This window comes from Corvus cornix, chromosome Z, assembly GCF_000738735.6.
Source record: "Corvus cornix cornix isolate S_Up_H32 chromosome Z, ASM73873v5, whole genome shotgun sequence".
Classification (NCBI taxonomy): domain Eukaryota; kingdom Metazoa; phylum Chordata; class Aves; order Passeriformes; family Corvidae; genus Corvus; species Corvus cornix.
Genome location: NC_046357.1, coordinates 15,456,640 through 15,469,868, shown reverse-complemented (window position 1 = coordinate 15,469,868; position 13,229 = coordinate 15,456,640). Strand labels below are relative to the sequence as shown.

Sequence of the window (13,229 nt, the reverse complement as noted above, 5' to 3'; positions counted from 1 at the left end):
CAGCGCGACCTTCTTGTAGATGTGAAGCTTCCAGTGCAGTGCTGCAGCCCTTCACCATCACCCCTGTGCTCTGCACAGCCCCTCAAGGAGCTTATATCTACATGGAAAACCCCACAGGGGACAAAACTAACGGAGATGCAGCACAGTCAAAATCCAGCTGTCTGGGGCTGCACAAGCCTTGCTGTCAGTGAGTCCCAGCCAGTGGTAGTATGAACACGGTGTCAGACAGCATCTGCAACAGGGATAAAGATATTTCCAGCCCTCTTAGAGGCAAGTTTACAATGCTGGGATTCTCTCCAGCTAAACCACTTGGGTTCAGATTTTCACTAACCCACCTAATTTCCTCATTTTTCTTAATCTCCCAGCAAAAATTGAACCACTGGCTGCTTTGACCAGCTCCTTGCCTGGAATTATATGACTAACTTCTGGCCACTGGTGGTCCTGGGCTGGCTTGTCCTAGGAGGAGGGCAGTAGAGAGTAAAAGAGGGGTAATAGAGAGTAAAATTGCAACGAAAGTGCTTTGGCCAAGCAAGCAACTTTGTCGCCAAGCATTACAAGGAGATTGACCCCAATATCTTTGTGCCATGGGAAAGAAAAGGCAGATGTGTGCACCCCCCTGCAGCATCCCTGTGATGTGGGATGTGAGGAAGGTGAGGGCGCCCAAGGCTGCTGCCTGCCCTGCTGTGTGGCCCCTGCAGGGCAGGATACTGCCCTGAATAGATCCCTTTTTGAAGGGCAGCAGAACTGCAAGGAAAGCTTTCAGCCCTGATATAAAGACTTCCAATGGCAGGGAATCCTCTTGAGCCTTTGTGAGCTCTTCCAGGTATTAAAAACCTTCACCATTTTTTATGCATTTTTGTCAGGCACTGATCTCTTCTCTGTGGTGACAGTGACAGGACCTGAGGGAATGGCCTGAAGTTGTGTCAGGGAAGGTTTAGGTTGGATATCAGGGAAAGATTTTTCACCCAGAGGGTGGCTGGGCACTGGAACAGGCTCCCCAGGGAAGTGGTCACAGCACCAAACCTGACAGAGTTCTAGAAGAATTTGGACAATGCTCTCAGGCACATGGTGGGATTCTTGGGGCTATCCTGTGCAGAGCCAAGAGCAGGATTTGATGGTCCTTGTGGGTCCCTTCCAACTCAGCACATTCTGTGATTCTGTGAAAACACTGCAGACAGGTGTGTACCCCATTTAAAGGACAGATTCAGTCTGCCTTCCCCAGGTCTCTGTCTGTCCCCATCAAGCATGGCAAGAATGGAGACAGACTGCTTGGCCCAACCAGTTCCTTTCCAGGTGGCTAAAGATAGATAAAGGCAACTGAGAGCATCAGTCCAGCCCTTCAGAGAGGTGACTATCCAGCTCTCCATGGCATTCCTGCAAAGTTTCTCAGGCTTGGCTCCCATCAGGCTGGCATCTCTCCTGACTCAGGGCTTGGGGAGGGAAAGATCTGCCCTGCACATCTCTCCATTATTCAGTCTTCTAAATCCTGTCTTGACAGACATCCCACATCTTGAAAGACTTTTGGCCATGTCAGAGCCAACATCCCCATCCTGTAAACCCTCAGCTCAGGAGGAGCTCAGGTGGTTTTCCTTACCGAGATCTATTGGTAGCTTTATTTTTAATAGCACATACGTGACGTGGACTGGGATAGACCACTCCAGCTCTGGCTGGCACATTATAAATCTCAGAAAAAAAAATGCAAAGGGCCAGGAGGCTGGGGGGGTGAAAAAAAAGCAGAAGAAAGAGACTGTTTTCCCAGAACCCAAAAGCAGACAGGCATGGGGAGCGGGAAAGGCAGGGTTGTACGGCTCGCTGGGGCAGAGTGTGCAGTTGTTTATACTGGAAATGAGTTTCTGTTTATTGCAAGCTATGGTGGGGAGACCACAAAGTGAATGTAAAACAAAATGGGAAGGGTGTGGGAAAAGTCAGGGGAGGGGGAGCGGGTGCCTTTGACAAACTCCAGAAGTCACGTCCAGTAATAAATCAAGCCAGGATCTGTCCCAGGACACAGGACCCAGAACATCTGCTTGGGCTGCAGGGAAGCCGTGCAGGCGAGTAGGGATCTCCCAGCCTTGCCTGGGGCCAGGTAGGAGACAGGGGCTTGGGCATCTCAGCCACCCAGGGATGCTGAGCCCAGCAGTGCTCAAATGCCTGCAGAGGTGACTGAGCACTTGGGGTTCACCAGGAAACTGCACTCCGGGCTGAGGGATTTAACAGGCATCCTCAGTCAGCCTTTCCATCCTCAGCCAGCCTCTCCATCCTCAGTAGCTGTCCCTTGACTGCTCTGTGCCTCCATTTCCCTGTGAGATGACTGACTGTAAGGTGACTGTAAGGTTGCACAGGATGCCTTTCTCCCATTTATCACTTTTCCCAAGCCTTGCAGCAAATACCACATGGGCAGGCAACTCCTGCACCGGTTCAGAGCTGGGGCATGGTGTAGGTGCCACCAGGAAGGGAAGTCCCCTGCCCAGTTCCGAGGCAGCAGGAATTAGTGTGTTAACAGGGCTGCTGGTGAAATGAGAAACAAATCTCACAATAACTCTGCGGGGCCAGCAACGCATTCATTCTGTGTACAGACTTTGAAGGTATTAAGTGCTAAGGATTTTGGTTTGACATCTGAATCCAGCTGCATTGTTGTGAGAAGCCCTTGCAGGTTATTGCTCCAGACCAAACTTCCATAAATAATCTATTGCCTTGGGTGTAGTGCTTCGGAAGGGGTGGTGAATGTTTGTTTTGCTGATTCAAGCATTCCCCTCCTCTTCTTCCTTTTCCTCTTCCTTGGAAAATGGATCCTATTAACCACTGCAGATGACACAGCACATGCCAACATATTTGCAACCCATTTGGCTCACAGTGACGGCCACTTTCGAGCTGCAATTTCTTCAAGGGTCCAAGTGAAGCATCAGCATGGGGTGAAACAAAGTGCATCTGCCCAGTGGGTCCTGGCCCAGTTCTTGCTTTTCCACCCCATATTAGTGCAGAAAGGAGGATGGACAGCCAGTGAGATGTATGTGTAAGTTATGACCTCAAAAGTCATTTGAGTTTCACTGTGCTGGGCCATGGTTGAGCTGCTCTGCCATAAAGCCATGGTTGCTGCTGTGGGATCTGCTCTCCAGAAATGCAAACAACTTTCTGGGCATGGGGCAGGTACTGATGCAATGCTTCTAGCAACTCCCTGAGGCAGACAAACCCCAAATCTTCCCGTGCTGGATCCTGGCCGGGTTCAGCCTCATGTCACCGCTGGAAAGGACCGAAACTTTGGCAGCATCACAGCATTTCCCCACTTATTCCAGGCCTGTTGCCTTCCTTCCTGTACTGCTGGTGACTTACACACCATGGGACAGACCTAAATGCATTGGCATTAACCCAGTCAGAGCTGTTTTTTCTGCTCCAGTAGAGGATGGCAAGCTATCAGGTAAACCCAGACTGCTCTGCCCTGTCTGGTTTTGCCAGTACATCCTTGCAGCTCTCATCTGCAGCCAAGCCCTGGCTCTCAGACCTGTCCCAGCTGCTCACCTCATCTCAGAAGGATTCTGAGCCATCTGTGTGCATCGAGAGGAGAGTCCCTGTTGCAGGAGGCATTTGCAGTGTGCTCCTGGTCCATGATAGGGAAATGGGGCTCACTCACAGACACTACAGCACTCTTATGCTGCTGGCGAGGTCCAGACCACAGGGCTTGCTCTTCACCTGTAATTTTCTGTGCAACGCTTCAGAGAGCACAGCAAAATCCTTCAGTGACTCTAATAACATTTCTCTCCAAAGCTCTAGGGTATTTCCCCCCCCATCCCTGTGAAGTCACGCTTCAGGTCTGCTGAAATCCTAGCAAATGCCTCCTAAAATCCCCTGGAGCCCCTGCAACAGTTTATGGAGAGTCCAGGACTGTTTGACCTTGGAGAGGGTGAGAAAGGGAGGGGAAGAAAGAGCAGTCCTAGGCTTCCCTGCCAAACTACTTGATCCATTGCTGAGCCTCTTGCAGAGACCACAACACAGCCGGAAATCAGTCCCAGACCATCAGTGGGGTATCTGGGCACAGTGCCTTCCTCTCCCCTCTGCCCCAGGTCTCCCGAGCATCTCCTGCTGTGCTGGGCAGTGCCACTGCATGAACAGTCTGGTGTGTTTTCCCCAAAGAAGCAGCAGGGCCCCAACTACCTGTGCATGGTGCCCATCCCAGCATCCTGGCTCCCTCATCCTGCCCAGAAAAGGTTTGTGAACATCTGGGTGACAGCTCCGTCCTTGCCGTGGTGCTTGGAGTGTGCAAGAGGGTTGCCCACACTGGGAGAGCTCAGTGTTGGGCATTCCCACCATTCCTCAGGAAATAATTAAAACACTGATAACAATATTTTCATATGACAATAAGTGCTTGTTATTTCTTCTTTGTTGTAAGCAAGTCAGAGAATGCCTGACAGGCTGCTGTCCTCCATGAGGAGGGAGAGGCTGTGCTGAGCATCCAGGTTATCGCTGTCAGGGCAGACGTGGCAACAAGGCTGCTCTTGCCGCTGATCCGGTGCCGATGCTCTCAGGGAAGGTGTGTTTGCTTCTGGGGTTTCATTGTTAAAAGACCATCGATAAATTACAGGGAGTCCAGAGGAAAATTGATTAAAGAATTAAAAGATACCGTATGACCTAAAGGGGAGATTAAGGGAATTTAGTGAGGTGCTTGCTGCGGTGCGGAGCTGCGGGGAGCAGAGAGGGAACAAAATGGAAACAACCTTGCGAAGGTGGTGATTAGAGCAGGTGGAAACAGGCGCTGTGAGTAACTGAATTGGTTTGTGCCTCACGTTTTGTTTTGCAAATGCTAGGCTCTCACACACGGTGAGAGCTTGAGCTGCTGGAGATGCCCTGGCTGCACATGCCACAAACATCCCCTGGGGTTTGCCCTCTGCTGCTTGGGGGGATTTAAGCATCAAGCCAGGATTTGAGGAAGATGAGCATCATTTTCCTAAAGCAAAGGGCCTTTTCTTAGCTCCATTTCTTTACGGATGGGTGGGATAATGGGACCTCCCTTGAAGCCAGCTGAGTAAGGATGCAGCTATTACTTCCAAATGCAGTGTTAGTCTGGAGTTGTGTGACTTACATCATCCCAAGGACCCCATTGCCTTAAGAAAAGAATGAGGCCAGGGTCTGATTCAGACCTGAGGATAAAAAACCAGACATTAGTAAAGAGAGCAGTGGTACTGAGCAGTGCTGTTAGCTGAGCTGAGCAGTGCTGTTAGCTGAGCTGGTATGGCAGCCCAATGCCTCCAGAAATGTAACACTCCTCTGGTTTTCATCTGCTTGAAGGACACATTTTGGGTGAGCTGCAGAGACTGATGCTCTTCCTGCCTCCACCCCAAAGTACCAACAGCACAGGAGAGGGTTTCGGCTTGAGCTAGGACACCCCTACTCAGTATTTTCTGACTGGTATTTTCTCAAAGCCAGAGACTGAGTAGCTAAGGACTGGTGTGGAGACCTCATTTCCTATGATCAGTTAGGCATCTTCCCAAATGTCTGTCACTAATGGGCTATCATCATCCCTGAGCAGCCAGAATAGCACCACAAACCGCAGCCACCCCCTGTGGTGTCCATCTCAGCTCCATCCCCACTATGGCCCAGTGCTGTGATTTTTCCAGGGTGTATTATGCAGAAGCACATGTGGGATGGGCCAGGTGGCTTCTATGGATATACCAAAGGAGGCTGGCTGCTGCTGGGAGGACTCACACATGTTTGGGGTGGGAACAGCATGGGGGGAAGCTCCTTTTGTGTCAGTTCTCTACACCCAACTCCAGCATTTCCTTTGGCTCCAGCCCAGCTGTTTTTGCAAGGTGTCTGCAGTTGGTTTCCCAGCAGGACTGCGACAATGACATGGAGCTGGGCAAAGCCACCAGCATTACAGGGGACAGGGCTCTCACATACTCACAGCATGGCCCCTGGGGCTGAGGGACAGGCACAGGGTGCAGATCAGCCCCAGGAGCAGAGTAGCATCTCACCAGGAGATCAAGTGGGGCAGAAGGGCAGCCCCAAGGATGTGAGTTGCTGACCGGGGGATGCTGAGCCTGCATGAGCAAACCCAAATGCAACCAGGATGGCTAAACACAGGATGAGCAAATGGCTCCTCTGCCTGTGCACTGTGTGGTACAGATGCCCACTATTAAGCCCCCTGTCCTGACTGAATCTGAGGTAAAGCATCAGTACAGGCTCAAGGACACCATGAGGTCTGCCTTGTGAGGGGGTAGAAGAACAGACTGCAACATACTCCCCAGCAGAACATGTGGGTGAAAGGAGAGGGTGGTTTTCAATAAATGCTGAAGGGAAGGAACTTTTCATGCAAAAGCCAGTGCTAGTGCGAGAAGAAAGTGGGTAGGGGATATGTCTGCTTACTAACCACTCCCATCAGCTCCTCCCGCCCAGACAGGAGAAGCCCAGAAATATCCTTCTCTCCTGCAGAGAGTCAGAAATCTCTTACTTCTTCCTCTCCATTCCCCGTGGGGAGAGAGGCCTCTCTGTCAGCAGGTACCTCCCTCACTGGGGAAGAGGAGAGCAGAGAAGGGGATGTATCCAGACTGCATGTCAAGGCGGATGAAGAGAGAAGGTGGCATTTTTGGAGAGCCACTGCCTGTTAGAGGCAGCCCACTCTCCCCCGCTGGTTGATTGGTGGTAATATTCGTGGCTAGCTCGTTGCTCAGTGCATGACAAATTGCTTATAGCTTCCCTCCAGAGGCTCCTCCTGGATAAATATACAACTTCTAGGAGTTCTGGTGGGACAGCTTTTCCAAGGATACATGGCTGTTGATGGTCCCAGTTGTGTTTGATCACACCTGGTATTTTCCCTGTCTTCTCCATCTGCAGAGAAGATGGATTGCTTTCTTGCAGCCATTAAATAAGGAGATGGAGGGGGCAGGGGCATTGCATGGTGTAGGTTGTGCAGGGAATTTCTGCCTGCAGCTGGGAAAAGAGGGAGAAGGAAGTTCTGAGTTCTCTTCTCCACACAGTGCAAGGCAGGGCACCCTTGGGGTCCTCAATACCTGAAGAACCCTTGAGAGCACCCTACATTCCTCCTGCACAACCAAAACAAGGAAGCCACAGCCCTCCCTCTCAGCAGACAGGGATGTTTCCTCTCTATGGCTTTTCCAGCTGAGCTCCTGGAGGAGATTGTCAGGAGTCTGCAGGCTGCTCTGGTCAAGCCTTTTTTCAAGGAGAACCAGCTACTTCTCTGTAGAGACCAGGGCTGTGATGTGCTCCCAAGTGCACCGACCACAAGCTCCTCGGGGTGTGGAGCAGTTACTGGGGAACCCATGTGTTATAAAGAACATTTCCCTCCTGGATTGCCTTGACACAGTGCATCCAGCCCCATGTCGAGGAGAATAGTCCCCTGGAAGGAGAAATTATTTTGGCAGGGACTGGAAAATCCCACATAATTCATGCCCTTCATCCTTCCCTGCCATTTTACAAGAGACAGGCCCAGCATTTGGGTGGGAGCTGCAGGGGCATGAAGCTCTCCTCTCCAAATCCCAGCTGTGGAAAGCCCTGTGAATGTGCAAAAACTGAGAGCACATCAGCCCCCTGCTCCCCTTTCCCTGCCGTCTGCCCATGGCAGACTGGCATTCTGGGATGCTCCAGCCCTGAGCTGTGGGCAGGGATATGCTCTCCTTCCCCAGACCCTCCTAAGGCCCCGTTTGCCGGCACTTTTCCCTCGGTTGCTGCACACTCCCTTACCCCAGACCGCTCTCCAGGTCTCCAGGAGCTGGACGGGGGCCCGGCACAGTCAATCCCAGAGCAGCCGGTAACGAGGTTTGGTCATTACTGCCCGGGGCTATGTGCGAACCAGTGACCTGGCTCTGAAATGGTTTATGTTACATGCAAATCCCCTCGCAGAGGTGTTGGGGGAGGAAAGTCGGCCTCGCCGTGAACTCCCTGGGCTGAAGAGGAAACCCCAGCGCTGCAGAGAACTTCCCATGCCCGGCGCGCTGCCGTGCTGCCGCATCCCGCCTTGCCGGGGTACCCATCCCAGGGGTACCACACCGAACACCGCGGCCCCGGCCCCGCTCCAGGACTGGCGGTGCTACTGTTATACACAAAACAATAATCAGCTGCCGTAACGAGGATGCAGAGTAGCTGAGCTGGCTTCCCTGCTGTTGTGCCGGCTCCAAGTGGAAACAGCTGCATTTGGTTTGGTTAAATGTTTTATTTACTCACAATTATCCCAGATAACAGGTTTTTCATTCGTTTGTTCAATATTTAATATTGTTTCAGAGCAAAGCTGCTCTTTGGTTTCTGTTGGAGGACCGGAGGGTCAGAAGGGACTTTCTGCTGTGGTGTGGGGTGAAGTGAAGGGTGGTGTCGTCCAGCATCCCTGCTGCGCATCATTCCCTAAGGCACCCAGCCTAGAATGCTGCCCCACGGGAATAAAGTCACCTCCAGGAGCACAGCTGGGCTTGGGGTGCTGATGTGCTCAGCAGGATGGGCATTTCCCTGGGACAGCAATGCTGCCAAACACCAGCGCTGCTGGAGGGAATGGGAACAAGAAGGTCTGTGCATTTCAGGATGCCAGATGGCTTCTCCTGCCTAAATAACCTTGCTGTAGCATCCTGCACCTTGGGGAGCACCTCCAGCAAAGGCTGCCAATCCAGACAGCCAGCCCACCTCATGCCAGGGTTGCCAGAGCCCCTCTGCTCTTGCTCTTTCCTCTCACAGATCAAGGCCGCGAGGTTTGCTTCATAATTTTCTGGAGGCTGAAGAATGATCAGGTTTCAGGAGCAGTTCTGCTATGCTGGAAAAAAGCACTGCCTCATGCAGTGCAAGATGGAGCAAACTCCAGGGAGCCTGTGATCACACTGGGAGCTTGCCCTGCCACTTTGGCCAAAGGTGGGATGCTGGGCTTTCTCTTCTCTCTTCTCTTCTCTTCTCTTCTCTTCTCTTCTCTTCTCTTCTCTTCTCTTCTCTTCTCTTCTCTTCTCTTCTCTTCTCTTCTCTTCTCTTCTCTTCTCTTCTCTTCTCTTCTCTTCTCTTCTCTTCTCTTCTCTTCTCTTGGAGTAATGCCTTGCCCAAAAATTTACAGCATTGCCTCTTGCCATGCTCACTGAATTTTCTGCAAGGGAAATGAGAAAATCCATAGCTTGGTTTATGAGCCCCAATCAGTGTAAAACAGGGCCTTTTAGAAATTTATCTGTTGCTGAGTCCACCTTTTTCTCCAGCACCTTCTTGGGGAATAAATTCTTTCTCTTTGAGGCTGGGGAGATGGCTCTTAGGTGGCAGCAGGGTCAGGGGACTTTGGTTACAGCTGCAGGTGTCCCTGGCCCATTTTGGGAGCTACCAGGGAGGTGCTGCAGTGTTGGGTATGAGGGCTGGGCTAGGTGCTGGCTGGATGTGGGCAACTCTGGTGTTCAGCTGGTATACTCATGCTCCAGAGGGATATATCTTCAGTGTCTAATTTCAAGGAAAAGGAATGTTCTCCTGAAAATGTCCACTTGATAAGCTTAGGGTGGCTTAGACTGAAAGGGAGAGACATAAAACCTGTCTCCACCACTTGCCCAGGTCACCCAGGAGGTCAGTGAGGAGCAAACCCACGACACCCTGTGCCCCTGCACCCCTGAGTTCTCTTAATTCTCTCTCAAATGAATTTTGCTGAATTAATTAAAGAACAAACAAATAAACCAACAGCAAAACAAAACAAAAAAACCCCAGCAAATCAAACAAACAACTTCCTTTGTCCTTCTTGAAGAAGTGGTGGTTATGAGCATGATGTTCCCAGAACACAGGGAGCATCACCTGCCTATGTACCCCCACACTGCTGTCCTCTGCACCCCTTCTCATCCTCACACTTATCCAAGAACAGATGGTCAAGGGGAATCAGAGCAAATTCAAAGCTTCACCTCCCTGCCTTTCTCCAGCAGCAAAACACAGTTGTACCCAAACATTTGGGTCTATGGAAGGGACCATCCCCAGCCACAGCCACACTGCACTCCAGCACAGGTGGCACATGGCAGACGGATGCTCCCCTGATCCACCTGGCAGCAGAAATATGATTTATTCATCATTGCTTTCTTTGTTGTTTCCTCCCAGCCTCTCATACACAAACAGGCTTTTAGAAAAGCAGCGTTGGATAAATAATACATCGTGCTGGCAGCCAGCATATGCATAACAAAAGCATCTGTGTAGAAGCGTGTGTGGACGTGCGGGGTCTGCTGCTCTTGTGCCCACATGCTCAGTGCTGGCATCTTCTGCCCAGGTGGATTCCTGTTGTGCTGTCCAAGCCTCTGCAGCTTTGCTTTTGGTCACTTGGGTGTTTTTTTAAAGTATTGGTACATACCCACCACCTGTGGTGTGAAAAAAATCATCGGGTGATGATCTGGTCCTGCCGCATGCACTGGGGGGCAAACAGCAGGAGTTTGGCTGCACAGCAGCATTGTTTGTGGGGTTGTCCCCCCCATATGGGGCAGCAGGGCAGTCCTGCCCATGTGCAGGCAGGCTGTGTCACAGCTGTACCTCTAGCACAAGCACATGCTGCTGTCATGGACCCTGGAGTCTTTGCTGGCCCAAGACTGAGATGATGAGTTATGCAGGTGACCCCAAAAGCACACTACGGGCTCATTATCCCCCATCAGCCCAATGCCTGAATGTGCCCCGAGTGCACCAGAAAAAATACCTCCTACAGAAGTGTTTGAGAGGCCTCTTAAAACTTTTATTGGCGCTATTTTTTGTATCCCTCCACCTGTGGAGCAAGGCATCTTTAGTACGTTCAGCCCTCAGCAGGAGAGGAAAATTATAACTGATCCATTTCAGAAACCTCTAAAAGTGACCTAAAATAACTTTTCTATATATAAAAGTGTCATGATTTTAATGTCCATTATCTCATGACCTAGCAGAGCTAGGAAAAGCTCTTGTAGATCATTTTTAGTGGTTTCCAGAATGGATTGGTCACACTTTTCCCCTGCACAGTGGGACTGAGGGTACAAGGATGACTGGGCTTTAGAGATGAGGAGGGGAACAAAAATCTGTGTCTGTGCTGGTGTATCCAGAGCTGTTTCATCCTCAAGGACTGCTTGTGGTGCTGTCCCCAGCTGAGCAGAAGTGCTGGAGCTGGCCAAGTGACAGCTGTTTCCAACAAGATGGAGAGACAGAGTTAAATGAGTGCAAAGCATGGTGGGAAAGCCAACTCCTTCCCTGCCACTGGTCTTTTCAGGGGTCTGCAGAGATTATGACCCTGGCACCAGCTTTCACTGCTATGGCAGCCCCAGATTTTGCTGGAGCATCTCATGGCTTGTGAGCCATGGGCCCAGATGGGATGTGCTCAGCTCTGAGCTCAGCTCTGAGCTCAGCTCTGAGCCTTTCTTCACCTCACCCAGAGCTTTTCCAGCGAGGCTGGTTGCAACCCAAGCCTCTGGGAATCTGCCAGAGCCAGGCATTAAACATGCTGGGTTTTCAGAGAGGACATCAGCAGAGCACATGGGAGAAGTGGCTCCCTGCCATGCGAGAGGTTAATAGACAGATTAGAGAGGGCAGGCGCTGTTTGTGGCAAAAGGAAAAGAGCTCTGCCTTTACAGAGTTCAGCAGCTCCATGAAGCGACAGGGATGTAAATATTTGCCAGAATTAGGGAGGCTGTGTGCAGGAGCCCAGGGAGAACTGCCCAAGTAGCTCAACATGTCGTTTGGGCTGGTTTTGATGTGGGGCGGGTGCTGAGAGCTGGATGTCATCTGAGGGAGGATGGAGAAGGTTGGAGCAGGACACCCCACACCCAGAAGCACTGCCCAAAACCTCAGGGCAGAAAAAGCCTTTAATGCTGCTCCCTGATGGCTTTGTTTTCCTCCACTGCCTTTCTTGCTCTCTCTGTCGGCCTGATGGGCTGGCCCACCTCCAAAGACAGCATTACAGAGCGCCGGATCGATTGGAGCCTGCAATTTTATTTGCTGTCTTTAAGAGCCTTTGATGGGCAGCATGAGCTGTGCCAGCGAGTGCCTTTCCTGGGAGAGAAGGGGAGAGGATCGAGGTTGCAGGCTACCATCTTCCACAGGGAGATGAGGACCCTGCCACCAGCTTGGAGAAGACACCATGGTCGGGTGGGCAAAGAGAGGCCTCCTGATGCAGCAAGGCAGCTGAGAAGGGGTTTGTAGCCCTCTCCTTTGGTGCCTGGAAGTGGTGGCCATGATCACCCATGTGCTGCCATGGTCACAGCCCCACATGGCACAATGCACTGGCCCCACATTCTGCCATAGGGTGAACTTTCTGCCCATCAAGGTGGAAAGTGGGGGAGCTGCCTGACAACTCCTTCCCAGGACGCTTGTGGCTCTGGCACTGACAGCTCTCTGAAGGGATGGAGGTTGCAGGAGTGTCGCTGTGGGACAGCTTGTGTTTGCCTGGAAATAGAGGGCAGAGGCTGGGGTGAGACAGGCTTCATACAGCAGCATCCCTTCGGAGGATCATTTTGTCCCCCTTCCCCAGTCTCTCCTTCCACCTCTGGCTTGCTGAAAGAGGGTGAGAGGTGGAGCGTGCTGGACACAAAGGGTTGGGGTTGCAGTTGGGGTCCAGCCTTGAAGCAGAGGACCGGATTTTCACGGCATTCAATGCTGTGGAAATGGGGCATCTTCAAAGGCTGCTGCAGAGTGCGGATGGAAGCGGGAGACAGCATGGGCAGCCCGCCCTCCTTCTCCCAGCAAAACGAACCTGGAGGAGTGAGCCCGCCCCAGCCTCCTCAGAGGAGGAATTAGCAGACATCACAAAGAGCCAGATCCGGCGCGATACTGGAGACAATGGAGATAAATTATCCTCAGATGGACTAATCGTGGCGCATGGCAGTGCAGCTTCTGGGGCCGTGCAGGTGGGGGGGGGGGGCGGCGCCTTGCAGGACTTCAGGAACGCTCGAAAAAACCCCGCCTGCTTCTGCCCGGCTTCCCGGTTCCGAGCGGGACAGCTGAGCACAAGCAGCAAAGTGGGCGAGCCGCCTACGGTGGCATCCCCAGTGTCCCCAGCACCCCCAAGCAGTTTTTCCAGCCCCATCCCGGTTTGCCGGGTGCCGAGCAGGTGCTGTTAGCCCACAGTGCCACCACGCGGTCACCCGGCACCCAGAGGCTGTCCCCAAGCCCCCTGCACCCCTTCAGCCCCTCCGGGACACCTCCCGACCCCCCATTGCACCCCGCAAAGGGCAATGCTGCGTTTGCTCCTGCCTCGCCCAGGGGAGGCAGGGAAGGGGTTAAAGAGCCTGCGGGGAGGAGGAAGAGGATGGAGCTGTAGCAAGGATCAGTCCCTTGTCTCTGGC

General features: G+C 52.2%; 1 protein-coding gene across 8 annotated transcripts in view; it reads left to right on the top strand.

Moving 5' to 3' along the window:
* CNTFR (ciliary neurotrophic factor receptor) overlaps positions 1-13,229 on the top strand; it is a 200,654-nt gene that overhangs the window by 161,852 nt on the left and 25,573 nt on the right. For 7 of the 8 annotated variants that reach the window (XM_039567358.1, XM_039567362.1, XM_039567359.1 and 4 more), the window contains one exon: positions 8,671-8,841. The exons of the other annotated variant lie outside the window; for it this stretch is intronic. In XM_039567358.1, the coding sequence (XP_039423292.1) occupies positions 8,671-8,841 (171 nt within the window). The remainder of the gene's footprint in view (positions 1-8,670; positions 8,842-13,229) is intronic. 8 annotated transcript variants of the gene reach the window in all.